General features: G+C 36.4%; 1 protein-coding gene across 1 annotated transcript in view; it reads right to left on the bottom strand.

Annotated features, from left to right (window-relative positions):
* Positions 1-2161: 2161 nt before the first annotated feature.
* LOC139137412 (protein dispatched homolog 3-like) overlaps positions 2162-16135 on the bottom strand; it is a 49383-nt gene continuing 35409 nt past the window's right edge. The window contains exons 7-17 of the mRNA XM_070705476.1: positions 15656-15786; positions 14948-15132; positions 13696-13884; positions 12919-13263; positions 11915-12142; positions 10244-10521; positions 9341-9479; positions 8800-8957; positions 5979-6252; positions 5379-5545; positions 2162-4429 (exon numbers count right to left, since the gene is read on the bottom strand). Of these exons, the coding sequence (XP_070561577.1) occupies positions 4058-4429; positions 5379-5545; positions 5979-6252; positions 8800-8957; positions 9341-9479; positions 10244-10521; positions 11915-12142; positions 12919-13263; positions 13696-13884; positions 14948-15132; positions 15656-15786 (2466 nt within the window). The 3' untranslated portion in view covers positions 2162-4057. The remainder of the gene's footprint in view (positions 4430-5378; positions 5546-5978; positions 6253-8799; positions 8958-9340; positions 9480-10243; positions 10522-11914; positions 12143-12918; positions 13264-13695; positions 13885-14947; positions 15133-15655; positions 15787-16135) is intronic.

The following is a 16135-nucleotide window of genomic DNA, read 5'->3' as shown; positions in this document are numbered from 1 at the left end:
ACATGTACATTATTGATTTTAGAACATGGCCTAGTGTATTAAATTGATGATTCAAGGATTACGAAACACAGCCGAACTTTCTGAAACACTAATATGCATGAAAAGACAGGAAAAGACAGACATACGGACACACACAGAGACTGACAGAGTGATGACACTGGCCATCTTGTGTGGCTCTTGGACAGGGAGGGGGTGGGGTGCAGAAAAACCACTCCCGTTCAAAAAAATGCTTTACTTCAAACTCACTTTTAATTTACATCGTAAAATCGTTTTCAAGAAAAAATACATCACTCAGATTATGTAATTTCTACTGAAGAGAGAAAATGCCAGATATTACAGAGATAGATATAAACTATCCACAGCTACAGATGTGGTTAACTGGCAACTAATCAGGTTATGTGGTTTGCATTAGTAGATGTGAGAGGGTGATTTGAACTGAAGAGTACCTAGTGCACAAGGTAGTTCACACTTCATTTAGAAACACTGAGATAAAATTATTATGCCAAAACAATGCAATATATATGTTATTCATTCATATATTTTAAAGTATGCTGTGTATACCTGTGTAAGTGTTGCATGACATAATTTCTGATTTTTTTATCTTTTGGTCAAAACTTGGACTATATACCACAAGGTAGACTTACAGTTCATAACATAAACAGTCTTTGCACTCCTGTTAACTGTGGCAGAGAAATGGTATTGCATTGTTATAAAAATTTAAAAACATTTAACACAATAACTTCCCTGGATCTAGTCGGCCATTTTGAATCAGTATGTCACTAAATTATGATATTCACTGTTTGAAAATCGGTATCATACACTTATTTTTCATAATTTCATGTTCATAAAAGTATAAAATTTTCATGTTAGATAATATATGTACTTCCATTTATGTTGGTCCAGTTTGTTGTAAGGTTCAGTGAGTTTGTTACGTTAATTTCACCCCATGATCATGATAGGGTGACGATAAATATTTGTAAATATTTCTGCCTATTACTCAACAAAGGTGGAAGAATAACACATTTTTGTACACACATAGTGAAGAAAAATACTTAACCCAGCTGCAAAGAAAAGAAATATATCTGGAAAAACCCTGTTCCTGTACATTGCAAAGCCTGGATGCACTGGCCATGTGAAAAAACTACAATTACCAAACCTTTACATGGCAATCTATCTATAGACTCTGTGCTCACAGCTATTTCTATTCTAGAAGCTATTGACACTCTCGCACTGCAATGCTCTATGTTTCTGAAGTTGCAACACTCATATGGAGGTCTACACACAGAAAGAAAACTCACTATTCTGAGACTAAATTAAAATAAAAGATTATTAACTGGTGTCAGTTTCAATGAAATTCTTGAGCAGAAACACTTGTTTTTGCTTTTATCATTTTCAGCTGACTTTACATTGCTCAAATATTCAATCAGCAGTATTCCATGCAATTTACTTCCATAATTATTTTCAGTAATTTGTAATTAATGAAGCAAACCACTGACACCAACAGCAATGTTCATGTCTGGCCAGGTAGCAGAGATATGTAAATGAGGGTTCATTGAATCTCATACTGACTCACTTTGGAGAGTTTTTGAAATGGTGGGACAATATTGGTCAATAATTAGGGAATATATTTCCCTACTACTGCCACATCTGATTGCTTTGATATAGCTCAGGATAATTGCTATTGCCCATAACCCTTTCACCACCATGGTTTGACCCAAATCCATTGTTTTCTATGGTAAAGTTGGACCTGTATACAGGGAACTGGGGGTGAAAGGGTTAAGACAGCTTGGTTATACCGAGTGATATTTGCTACTGCCCCTTTTGATTCCTTTGTTATACCAAATAATGCTAATCCACTATTGGATACCTGATAACATTTAATGGCATTCTGCCCAGACATCATTGGATCCCTAATATAATTTCCTGACTTTCTGCCAATGACATCATTGGATCCGTAATAACATTTCCTGACTTTCTGCCTATAACATAATTGACTCCGTAATCACATTTCCTGACTTTCTGCCTATAACCTAATTGGCTCCCCAATAACATTTCCTGATTTTCTGCCAATGACATCATTTGATCCCTGATAAAATTTCCTTGCTTTTTGCCAATGACATCATTTGATCCTAATAACATTTCCTGACTTTCTGCCTATAACATCATTTGATCCCTAATAACATTTCCTGACTTTCTGCCAATGACATCATTTGATCCCTAATAACATTTCCTGACTTTCTGCCAATGACATCATTTGATCCCTAATAACATTTCCTGACTTTCTGCCAATGACATCATTTGATCCCTCCTGGCTTTCTGCCAATGACATCATTTGATCCCTAATATTAACATTTCCTGCCTTTCTGCCAATGACATCATTTGATCCCTTATAACATTTCCTGACTTTCTGCCAATGACATCATTTGATCCCTAATAACATTTCCTGACTTTCTGCCAATGACATCATTTGATCCCTCCTGGCTTTCTGCCAATGACATCAGTTGATCCCTTACACTTCCCAGGTTTTTGCCAATTACATCATTTGATCCCTGATAAAATTTCCTTGCTTTTTGCCACAGACATTATTGGATGCCTGATACGTTTTCTGGCTTCCTACCCAAGACAGAAACAACACACACTCAAAATATCTTTTGCCATTATTTTCAAAATACCTCAGAGGTTGCTTCTTGTCACCAATTACTCTCCTTTGCATGCTATATTCACATAAAAGCAAAGATCATAATTTTTTACAATTCAAATACACACTCTGCAAAATGTCAAGAGTAACCTGTGCCAATACGGTACACATGTAGTAATATCCATTGTCTCTCTCTGAGAATATTTATCAAGCAAACTGCATACGACCCCTTGATACATAGTCATTTCTCTACTGAAGAGGGCCTATTTTGTTTTCAGTCTGCCTTCAATGACATGTCACTAGTTACAGCTGAATGAAAGAAACATGCACCAGAAGACTCTCTCAATTCCATAATCGCACTAAATCTCGCCTTGTCATTAATATACCATCTGAATTCACAACAGCATGACTTTTTAAAGTTACAAACACTTAGATCCTGTATACTGGCACTAACAACGATCCCCTAGCTTTGTTGTTACTGGCACTAACAATGATCCCCTAGCTTTGTTGTTACTGGCACTAACAATGATCCCCTAGCTTTGTTGTTACTGGCACTAACAATGATCCCCTAGCTTTGTTGTTACTGGCACTAACAATGATCCCCTAGCTTTGTTGTTACTGGCACTAACAATGATCCCCTAGCTTTGTTGTTACTGGCACTAACAATGATCCCCTAGCTTTGTTGTTACTGGCACTAACAATGATCCCCTAGCTTTGTTGTTACTGGCACTAACAATGATCCCCTAGCTTTGTTGTTACTGGCACTAACAATGATCCCCTAGCTTTGTTGTTAGTGATTTGTAAAAACTAATCCTTCAGCAAAATCTCACACTGTAATTAAACTGCAGATACTGTAAACTTAAAAACTGGCCATGTAATTGAGAAATAATTTCCACTGTGAAACAATAATACCAAAGTTCTTTTCCACTGAAGCACTTTGGACCCTGATTTGACATACCGTCTGCTTTTCCCACAACACACTTCCAACATGTATGCTACATACAGCATCATAAAAGTCTCCTTAACTCTATCAAAAATACATTGCTCCCCTTAGTTTGCTGTACACTGTACTTGTATGAATAAGTTGAGGTTTCCTGTTTATAGCTAGTCTGCATCTCTTGAACCTGCCGTTCAAACAAATGCAAGCCAGCACACAAAATATAAAAATACTGTCGCACGTTTCCACTTTTACATAAAACTATGCAGATATTCACTGGAAGTTAAAATCTATGAAAATATATGACTTAAGTTATTCTTAATGTTTTTTAAAGAGATCTGGAAGAACAAATTTTGAAAACTGTTAGAGTATATTTTAACTTGTAAAGTTAAAGAAATTGAAGAGATTCGATGATAAAACAAGATTTTCTGTACCAGAATATTGTTATTATTATCAGCATTATGTCATGAACATCGACTACATCAGTGATGGGGAAATAATGAGTCACCTGTGGGGCCTGGAATGGGTACCCCTAGGACGAATGCAATATATGCAGCAGCAAAAAGACTCCCTATCCCAATGGCTACAATGAGTAGGGTGATGAGAAGCCACTTGATGTTCCATGTGTATTTTGCAGGAGCGAAAAGGCTGAGGAACCCAACACACGCAGTTAGGGTGTACAAAATGGAGAGTAGTGTGTTCAATGCAACTATTTCACCAAACTTTGAAAATGGTTCTATGGTGGCCATACACAGTGGAATGGCAGCGATTATGGTTGTGACAGCACTGCTCAGTATGGAGACACCAATGTGACTGATAGCTGCTCCTGTACGCCATTGTCGTTTCTCCTTGTTCTGTGAAACAATCAAAGTAAGGTTGATGAGACATGGATTTGCATTATCTTTGTTGAAGACTCTTGCTAGTTTATACCAAACTAGCATGTATTTTAATGGCCGCTGAGGGCGCTATTCTGCAAGTTTTCATGACCAGCTACAGAGGACAGTATGTGATGTTTAGTAAAATTCATTGATAGCTATTCTCCCACATTCAGTAAAAATTTTTTCTTAGGATCTACCCTTAATTATAAAATTTTATGGCCCTGTGTAATGATACATTTTTTGCATAAAGCACAGAGCAAATTTCCTGATCAGATACAAACAGGCACACACAGACAAGCCTGATAATAACACAAGCACGTTTTATGCTTCATGAAGCATCCCGGTGCCAGATAGTGACTTAAATATTTTTACATTAGAGCTTTTCTGCTTTCAATCAGAGAAGAAAATAAAATAATGTAGCTGTCTTCTGACTGAGTCAAACAATCAGTTGTCAGATTCAAAATAATTGACAATTTATCAGTGATGTTCATCACAGAAGAGCAATGGTGAGCATTTTAAACTGTCAATGGTGAACTTCAAAATCAACGTAACTTCCCATCATATTTTTAAAGAAAATGGAGAACATTTAAAAACAGCAAAGAATAAAACACTGAACACTCTCACTTCCTGGTTCTTTGTTAAAATCTAAGCAGCCATCTATTGGATGAAAGAAAATGTTGACTCCATTTGATAGTTGTGTGTCACAGGCAACTAGAGCATTTTCTTTGCAAAAATTACTTGCCTGTTTTTAAACTGTAGTTATTCTTGACATGAAATATTTCAGAATGGTTTCTCTAAAACACTCTGGTACAAACCACTGTTCCATACAACTTCATTTCAAACTGAGGTAAGTGTGTTCTACACTGACCACAAAGCTTTTCCATTGTTGAAAGTCTTTAACACAAGATGTATCATTGATTCTCACCATATGTAAATTGGTAGGCAAGAATGAACCAGCCAATAGGTATCCTTCTACCAAATGTGCACAGTAGTCCACTGATGATCCAACGAGAATGGAGAGTGACAGGGCTTCCACAGCTCCCATTTCCCAACCAAATGTGTAAAACAATCCAACAGCCAGTAATATAACACCTGAAGGAGAAATGGTAAAAATTCTGATAGGAATTACAAGTAAAATGAAAACCCACAATAAATTGTAACTCAAAATTTCAAAATTTACATCACGTGTGAATTTATGTTTCAATTCAAATTTTTGTTCACCAATTTTGAACATGACATTCTGCTCTTACACTTTTTAATAAATTCCAGTCTAAATCATCTGCTGAATGTAAATACTTTAATTTTTTCGAATTTTTCAAAAACAATGTGGCCACATGACTCAGTTTATAAAAATGGGCAAAAAGAACAAGCAGCAATTCAATTTGTCTCAGAACACAACTGAAAAAAATATAAACAAACAAACCAAACAACATGAGTTTGCTTTGTACACCCTATCATAATACTCATGTAAATGCTAAAATCTTGTTGACAAAGGCGAAAGGGAAAGATTGGATTTGTAACCTACCAAGTATAGTTAACATAACTATCACTGAGAGTCCAATATGTCCTGTAAAGACTGCTACGGACACCACACAGACAAATAAGGAGAAAACAAGTCCATATATGGCACTAGTGACTCCCAAGACTTCCATGAACATCTGCTTCCAGAAATCACACGTCTGGAATCCATTCTTCAACGGGGAATCAGCCGGAAGCTTGTCTAGTTCTGAACTCAGCAGTTTTTCCCATTCCAAGTAGTCTTTGTATGCTGAGAAGGAAGACTTCCCTTTAAAGGTGGTCTAACAAGATAAAATAAATATAAACACATAAACAAAAAAATAAATAGACAAACAAATAAATAAATTCAGGTGACCTACAAAAATGTGCAGATGAACATATATACATATTGACTAGCCATGAAAGTTACCACACTCGTTTGGGAATTTTGTCTCACACTCGCCTGTGGCTCATGTGAGACAAAATATCCCCAACTCTTATGAGAAATCTGATCCAAAGTCCTTGGGGGGGGGTGTGAGATTCTATTATTCTTCATTATAATCAGTGCAAAGTTTGTTACCCATAAGACATGACTCACAGATTAAGTTCAATTCTGTAATCTGTGTTTTACAATTGCGTTACACAACCCAATGCATAGGAGAACAGTTTGATTATCACATTCATTAAGGGGGCAAACACCTCTTGAAAGACACATTAAGTCAAGGAGAGGCGGCTTGTTTTACCCTTTCACCACCATGGTTTGTCCCAAATCCATTGTTTTCTATGGTAAAGTCGGACCTGTATACAGGGAACTGGGGTGAAAGGGTTAACATCTGACTTGCTTGTAACAACATTTTTTATAAAGAACAGAAGTACACCTGTTCAGTGCTACAATTCTTTACAAACCAATAAAGTATCTGGTGAGTTGATTTTTTTTTGTATAAACAACATACTGCTGAATCAGTTTTCAGGGGAATGTCACTAGCCCTGCTCTATTGTGTAACAGCATTGCCACTGTACAGGTCAAGGAAAGCTCTCTTCGGACCCATGAAGGCGCGACATAGGCTTTTTCTTTATTATCGGATAATATCGTCTAAAATTTCTAACTTAGAGAGTTCAGGAACATGAGACCAAAGTGATCTAATAGGGATAATATTATCGATTTTATCCGATAAAACAGCGTTTTTAGAATTTTCCACCCATCTGCTTCTAATATTAGACTCTAACTTAGATTTTAGACGATATTATCGATTTTATCGGATATTATCCGATAAAACAGCATGTCGGGCATCTGCCTCTTGCCCACACCGTCTAATATTAGACTCTAACTTAGATTTTAGACGATATTATCGATTTTATCGGATATTATCCGATAAAACAGCATGTCGGGCATCTGCCTCTTCCCCACTCGTCTAATATTAGACTCTAACTTAGATGTTAGTGTCTAATATTAGACGAGTGAGGTATGGCTGATGCCCAACATGCTGTTTTATCGGATAATATCCGATAAAATCGATAATATCGTCTAAAATCTAAGTTAGAGTGTAATATTAGACGGGTAGTGAAGTGGCAACTATATTATCCAATAAAAGAGCATGTCTGGCATCTGCCTCTTCCCCACTCGTCTAATACTAGACTCTAACTTAGATTTTAGACGATATTATCGATTTTATCGGATATTATCCGATAAAACAGCATTTCGGGCATCTGCCTCTTCCCCACTCGTCTAATATTAGACTCTAACATAGATTTTATCGGATATTATCCGATAAAACAGCATGTCGGGCATCTGCCCCTTCCCACTCGTCTAATATTAGACTCTAACTTAGATTTTAGACGATATTATCGATTTTATCGGATATTATCCGATAAAACAGCATTTCGGGCATCTGCCTCTTCCCCACTCGTCTAATATTAGACTCTAACTTAGATTTTAGATGATATTATCGATTTTATCGGATATCATCCGATAAAACAGTATGTCTTGCATCAGCCACTTCCAAATCCCTCTAATATTAGACTCTAACTTAAATAACTTAGATAATATTATCCGATAATGCCTATAGTGCCAATGTCGCGGTGTCCTCTTCGGACCATTATCAAGAAGTGATTGAACTTCTATGGACACTGATTGTATATTCATTGTGTTTGATTTTAGACTTCTAAGTTTTAGTTGCTTTGGTACTTGTATTTTTATGCAACTTCGAGTTAGTAACTGTTTCAAATCAGTTAATTTCCCATACTCAGTAAGTCAAGGTTGTGTTGTGCAAATGTATCTCATAAACAAAGTAAATGTTCATTCACCATTAGAGGGCGTTCACTAGACATGTCATACAACTTGACCCATGCTGTTGACCTTTGACTTCAGAGTCTTGCTGAGTTTAGTTTCTCTTTTGGTATCTTTCCTTGATTTGTTTCAGTTAATCATTCTCGGAGAACTAGTTTTTCTCCATCTGGAAGACATGCCTATATTCGAATAAACCATGTGATACAAAGATCGGATATTTGCTTCATCTAATAAAAGGGAACGCATTTGGAATATCATGGTAGACCTATTGTACAGTAGTCACAGACAGATTTAATTTGAGTTTTAAGGAATTTGCACGCTACAAGTCCTTGTGAAGCATTTGTTTGCTTTCCTGTCTATTCCTTCCGCATCCACAGTGAAACTTAATTGTGCCAGGATTGTAAGGAACAGGGTCCGGACATATTTTTGGAAGTAGTTTAAGTTCTACCCCGACCAATACTGCTGTTTCGATCTGAGAATTCTGCTGAAGGAGAAGATGACAGATTATATATTGTTGAAAATGCATGTATATAAAAAGGTTTCACCAGTGTTATTTACTTACAGATTCAAATGCCATGGCATACCACTTGAATAGCAAGCTACCACCTTCCTGTCTCTCGGCCATGGCATGGGACTTCTGACCCGACAGCAGTCTGGGAACAGGTAGATCTTTACATTCTGGATACAGACTTGCAAATATTGGAATGTTACGGTCATAACCTGTTTCGGATGAAACCAGGAACAAACAATGGTTGATGAAAAATTTTGCTTCATGGTTAGAGTCTGTCGGTGAGCTGTTATGAAACAGGCTAGTCTCGACACTGTAGATGACGGTGCATGCATATTGAATGAATTGTGATGATCACTACTTTAATTAGCTGAGTTATATATTGTCGTCTTTCATAATTCCAGTGCTTGTGGTTGGATGGAACTTGGTAAAAATACCATATACTGTGTGTATGGGCATACAGAGTTAGCGATTTACCATAGGTTTGTTATTTTTGAGACATGAAAGACAAAAAGAAATTGTACATGCTCATATGTTCTTTGCATGGAAATCAAGGCCATATATCGAGGTTCAGATTATGGTGATATTTTCTCACCTGGTGGATAACACTGAGCTCCTCCTTCTTTGACAAGCTTGGGATTGGAGCTCAAAGCAATGTTCTTGCAGATGGTACAAAGCTGTTTGATGACCGTAGGATTGGTAAAATCCAACGGCTTGCCATAGATGACACTCCCCTGTGAAGAAAATCACAAACACAGAGTATAGAAAACATGCAGTCTTTCAATCTTTTTATTTAACCTGGGCATTTCCTAAAATCAGTGATCTGAAATTTTCAAAAATTAAAATCAGAGCCAGTACATTTTTTGACACTCTGCTTGTATCTCCCTTTCCTATTTGACGAAAGGTTTCTTTTCCTTCACACTTCTTCAGTGTGAAGCACTGTAATAATTGCTTATATAAGGTGACATTATCACCTGACAGAGGGTATCAGGTGACCTCATCACCTTAATATACAGCTATCATGTCTTGGCAATCAAACATAAACTTATTAATGTAGTATTTTCCAGTGATTTTCGTTCTGTTTCAAATTTTGATTGAAGAGCGGTTGCAAACAGCTTTTACTTATACCCTGTACTTTTTTTGTTAAAATACTTTGTGAGAAAATAAATTTACATGTAAATATTTCTCATTTCTGAAATTGGCTGTATGACTAGATATCCTGATTTGTCCACAAATCTTTTCAGTAATGGTCAGAAGGGTCAGTCAAATCATATACGATACTGTGAACAGTATCTGCATGATTACATAATAATGACATTCGTGACGTTGAAGATATTGTGAGCATTACACTGCATTCACCTGAAAATCATACTTTAACCTGCTCACCCCCAGTTCCCTGTAAACAGGTCCACAATCACAATTGATATAAATGGGGTGCAGGCCAAACCATAGTGGTGAAAGGGTGAATTTTGCAATTTTCATTCAGTCTACAACATACCCTGCCTTCTGCCAAGACATGTTCTCCAGTCATATTAGTCCTGTCAATGTGGTTTATTCCAAAAACAACGTAAACCATTGCACCGTTGTTCAGGATAGGTCTGGCTGCGGCTGGGGCACAACCATCGTTAGCACAGGGGTTGTAGCCTGTGTTTGGAGAAGCCTGGCTCGGGAGGGGCTTGTTCTTACCACCCCCTGGGTTGTGGTCAGGTTTACTAGGGGTGTTGTGATCACTGCTGCTGTGACTATCGTCATCAGGCTTGTCCGGAGATGGAATATCTGAAACAAAGAGTCAAGGTACTGATTCAGACTTACATAAAGTATAGAGAAATTGCAGAATCAGTTGACTGAGCTCAAAATAAGGGAGTAACTTCACTAGCTTATCTAGTTAAATTAATTTTCATGGGCTTGCCCTCATGTCTCTTTTTATTTCCCTATCTACACTTGTTCCCTGGTGGGCGACATTTTTCGTTCTTTTTTGTTTTTTTGAATTTGATTTTTGACTTTTGGTAATTGCCAAGGAATAGAGAGTGTTTTGTTTCATTAAAATACATTTTCCTACAATTTTGGACAAATACCTTAAAAGTATCATAAAAAGCCACTGAAATTGTCCTCCTTTGTCGGTATACATGACTTCAAGTCATAAAACAAATTTCCTGATTTTAGAACAATTTTAATGTTCTGAGTATTTTGTTCCAGCAGATACGATGGACCTTTGATATGTATGTTAATTAGGAGGGAGTAAATTACCATAGGCACTGAAGATGATGATTTCAAAATCCATTTCTTGTCTTTGTACATGAGATTGTGCATTGGTACATTGTCCTGTCAGTGCAATAAAGTCCTATCTGAAAATTGTTTCTTTTATTTGGCAGGTATGCCAAAAATTGTAATCTTTTAATAATTACAGCCACAACGTTGATGTGAAACGATTGTACAGATTTAGTCAACAGTGCACAGAGATTTTACTTGAAACTTTTAAACCATGTAACAAGTTATTCCAATTTATGTTCACAAGTGTGATTTTTACCATTAACCCTTTCAGTGCAAAAGTCAATTATTGTCACCTTTATAAAATATAATCCAGACATTTTTATAGGTCCAAACATTTTTTTTAGATTTTTCCAAAACTTTTGATTAAAAACTGTAGCTTATAAAAATTGCTGCCCATTTGGTCCAAAATTATCAAAAGAATTACAGAAAAATTCATAAAAAGTGCTTAGATATTGCACCAAAATTTTGCTGGGAAAAATTACAGCACTCAAAGCATTCATTACAAGGATCTTTTCCCACTGATGTTGCACATCTCAGTAAGAAACAGTTTTCATAATTGTATTTTGAATCTATTCAGCGTAGTCAGTACACTATTCATCGATAAGGCCAAAGTAATTAAATTCTTTGTTTTGCGTCCACTCTAAATGGGAAAAGGTACGCGTCTAAGCGGCTGAAAAACACACACAAGAAAATTAACACAATGTAATTTGATTGCAGCAAATGAAAAATTGTAACAAAATTTTAGTTCAGAAAAGCTAAGCGGTTATGTTCTAAAATTTCCTATTCAAATACACTGTGTGTGTTTTTCATGAAAACCTTAAAAACCTAGGCGGGTAGGGACGCAAAACAAAGAATTTAATTACTTTGGCCTAACATAAATTGTTGAAGTATTTCTCACCAGCTTTGCAGGGTCCTTTGTGGGCCTTTACAACTCTGTGTTGGTTGATACATCTGTCGGTCTCCAACAGACATTCATTGTCATACGTAACATCATCAGTAGAACACACAGGAGATTTCACCGATGAATCACACTTCAAATCGCAGTCACAGCCCGCTTCCATGTTACCAAGTCGGTTTTCTTTACAGACACCGCCAAATTCACATTTTATATCCTTGCAAGTCATTCCTGCATAAGTCACAAAAATTATGATTTTCATGTCAAGGACAACTTTTGGACTTGACAAAAATAGTATTGAAATTGTATAGATCTTTCTGTAATATTTTATTGATGCCAAAACTCAATAGTTTTTTTTTTAACCAGCAATTAATGCTAGAACAGCAAAATTGAGACATGATGGTGCAACTCTTAGGATTTGATTTCTCAAAATTTTCTGACCTTGAGTAGTCTACGACTTGATGCAATTCTGAGGAATCAAACTGGTGTACATCACACCTTCAAGTGCTTTTGAAGATGTGTCCAACCTCCCTAGCTCGGCTTGCAAAAGTGTCAGTGACATACTTTTATCTTCAGAGCTTAAAATTCACATACATTGATATGATATAATTCAGGCAATAAAATCCCAAGTGACAGGTACATCACAATGCTTTTGACCAGTTCTCAACATAGAATGAGTAATGGCAAGTGCATGTATAGAGTGCACTGGTCAAAATTCAGTGGAACATGTATACCTGTTGCTCTTTTGACTGTAACAGTCCCCCATATATACATTTTGGCTATTGCTCTAGCATATCTCTCGTGAACTGGTCAAAAATTTGTAGAATACTGGCACATGTATATACCTACAATGTACAGGTGGGCTGGCTTTTTGCTTAATCAAACATGTTTAATGTGTGCTTCTCAAAGCCTTGACCTCAAGCCTTAATGTTGTTGACAAACAATTTGTACAAAAACTTTGCAGTGAAAAGACTTTATTTGTATAATTGTTGCACTCTTTAACTTACTAGCTTTTGTTGTCTTTTCGTCTAGTGGTAATGGCATTGTTGGAGTCACCGTTGTAATTTCTCGTGCGACGGCCGACTTTGTCGTTGGAGCTGCTCGTCCGGCATCTACTCCACGCGATGGTATGATGACAGCCGCTTGCGTTGCCAAATCCGGTGCTTTTTCCGGATCCTCCACAAACAAACCGGAACACTGATCACAGTGGATGTCTTCGCCGCTGAAGTTGAAAGCGATGTTGATGAGTTGCTGGAGGTTTGTGTCTTCTTTGAACAACTCTGGTGGTTTAGATGCTGGCTTCAGCTGACTTAGCAGGGCAATGGAGATAATCAACACTACAATGTAACTCCCTGGTGAGGTAAAAATATGAAAAATGTAAAAAAATACAGAATCTGTAAATGATGTGAAACTAAAATGCTATGTAGAGAGGATATACTAAGAGGTTGCTTCTCAAGGTCTTTAACCCTTTGAGTGCTGTAATTTTTCCCACCAAAATTAAAGTGTGCAACATTTTACCAATTTTGTGAATTTTTCTGTAATTTGTTGACAATTTTGGACCAAATGAACATCACATTTTATTGGCTTCAGATTTTTATCAAAATTTTAGCAAAAATTAGAAAAAAATTGCCTGGTGTATATTTTGATATAGGCGACAAAAATTGACTTTGGCGCTCAAAGGGTTAAGTCACTGATTAGGACATGGTGATTTGGAAGAAACTTACCGATGATGTAAAGTCTGGCAAAAGACTTATAAACAACATAGAATCTTGGAAGAAACTTACCAACGACATAAAGTCTTGCTCTGATGATGGGAAGACCTATTTTTCTGTACAGGAAGTGTTGCAGAGAGACAGAGAGATTGGTTACGCCACAGCCACTGTCTTTCTCAGCAAGGTCAACTGGGCTTGATTCAGAAGCGTTTCCAATGTCTAGCAATGGAACGTCATCATCGTCATGCAGTAAGCTCATATCTGTAATGTAACAAGTGCAAAACCATGAGATGATCACTCGGAGTAGGTAATTTAGAAGTTGACAAATATATGCAAATTGGGTCATCACCATGTAATAATGAAATAGTTACACCTACCATCATGCAACACGTGGGTATATGACATGGCGAGTTGTTATCATGTTTTTTGTAATAACTTGACTGAATTTATTTTGAGTAATGGTGGTTATTGTATGATGTGAAAAATATTACTTGAGTTTGTTGAGAATATTCATGGCAGATTACAAAGGCACTTTATCATTTCCATACAAACACAAAAAGAATTAATCCTTTGAGTGCTGTATTTTTTCCCACCAAAATTTAAGTGCAACATTTTACCAATTTTTATGAAGTTTTCTGTAATTTTTCTGACAATTTTGGACCAAATGAACATAATATTTCATCAGCCACTGTTTTTTATCAAAATTTTGGCAAAATTCCGACAAAAATTGACTGAGGTATATTTTATAAGGGCAACAAAAATTGACTTTGGCGCTCAAAGGGTTAAGACAGCTGTTATTGTGTTGATTTCTTTCACCTTTCCTCATAATTTAATTATCCAAAAATAGTTCTGATTGTGTTGAATAAAATCAAGTGATGCCATGAAATTCATAAATCATCAAGACAGACAGCCATATTTGTGATCTAACCCCCAATAATAATACAATTCTTACTGGAGTAGTGGATGACCTGACAACTGATACATGTAAATTGGTCAAGAAATACTGTATTTCTGCATGTCAGAATTATCTATGGATATAAACGGTGCTGTCATTGCAATTTTCATATCCACAATTCATCTTATGAGCTAAAAAAATGAAGATGAAATAAAAATAGTGTCATCACATCACTTTTGTAAGAGACTTACGAAAAGAAAAAATGAATCTGTAATTTTGTTGTTCAAATATACTATTATCAAAACTGGACAGAATTAGGGCTAAACTGATGCATGACTTCTAATGCCATCGAAATATTCATTCTGAAAAAAAGGGCAATCTCTGTGTCCCTTGACAGCAATTACACACAAAAACATCTGACAGACTCACCTCCGACACCATTGCCTTCAATATCTAGCATCTGTATATCGGCATCTTCACCATCATCGAGCGTTGTTCCCTGTGCTATGTGTCTTTGTCTCTGGACTCCGTTTTCATGATTCATGAGAACACGGTAGAGTTGACGAGAAGGTCTGTTGGACTCCGAATCAGATTTCTTGGAACATGGTTTGAAACTGCAACCAGAGAGAAACAACTGTTCATATTCCAATACTGGACAATTGACAGCTGTGAGTGATATTTTCACACTACCCAGCTGCCATGTTTGGAAATCTCCTGATAAGCCAATTATAAATACTGAATAGCTGTCCTAAAATTTGAGAATTCTGTTAAATCACTGGAGGGCATGTTACAACTGCAGCCAACAAGAACATGAATGTCAATTATTAATTTGCATGATGAATACTAATGACCAATTTACATGATGAATATTCATAATAATAAATTTGCATAATGAATATTCATACATTAACTTTACATAACTTACACGTCTTATTGATTTACACATCTTTGAACTATGACCGTATGTAAATATAGCACATATAGGACGGCAGTTTCTCACTTTTTAATTTTCTCCAGAACTGTACCTGTCAAAGTTTTTCTTCCACCATAAACACCCATTAAGTTGTTGCTAACCAAACTAATTCACCGTTTTCTAAACTTTCAAAGATTACTTGGAAAATGCTGTGACCCACTTACCAACATGTCTCACAAGGTTCAAAGGCATAATGCCATATACAGAGTGCTGGAGGCATAATAAGTATAACTGTTACCCAGCAACTGGAAACGACCAATGCCATAAATAAACCAAAGTCATGAATTGCTGGTATCTATGGAAACAAAAAAAGAATTTTAATACTGTGAGTTATATTAGTTATCTTATTGTGGCAATACATTATATGCATGTTTAACGGATATGCTGAGATGAGAAAGATGTATTGGATATTCATATGTTGTACAACAGACCCTTCAGAAACTCCAGGGTCTATAGCCGTACTTTGCCATCCTACCGGTAGTTCTGAAGACTGCCCTCACAGGGGAAATTGTGCCACTCAGGTCAATATCTATGTGTGTGTTAAAAATAACAATTACTTTTTGAGTTTATTGAAGGTAACAATTTCATGGCTGATGGACAAGATATATTAATTTACTTCATTGGAAAGTACAACCACTAAAGTA

Source organism: Ptychodera flava, chromosome 7 (assembly GCF_041260155.1).
Source record: "Ptychodera flava strain L36383 chromosome 7, AS_Pfla_20210202, whole genome shotgun sequence".
Taxonomy (NCBI): domain Eukaryota; kingdom Metazoa; phylum Hemichordata; class Enteropneusta; family Ptychoderidae; genus Ptychodera; species Ptychodera flava.
The sequence above is the reverse complement of the archived record's forward strand: the minus strand, read 5'-3'. Positions and strand labels throughout refer to the sequence as shown.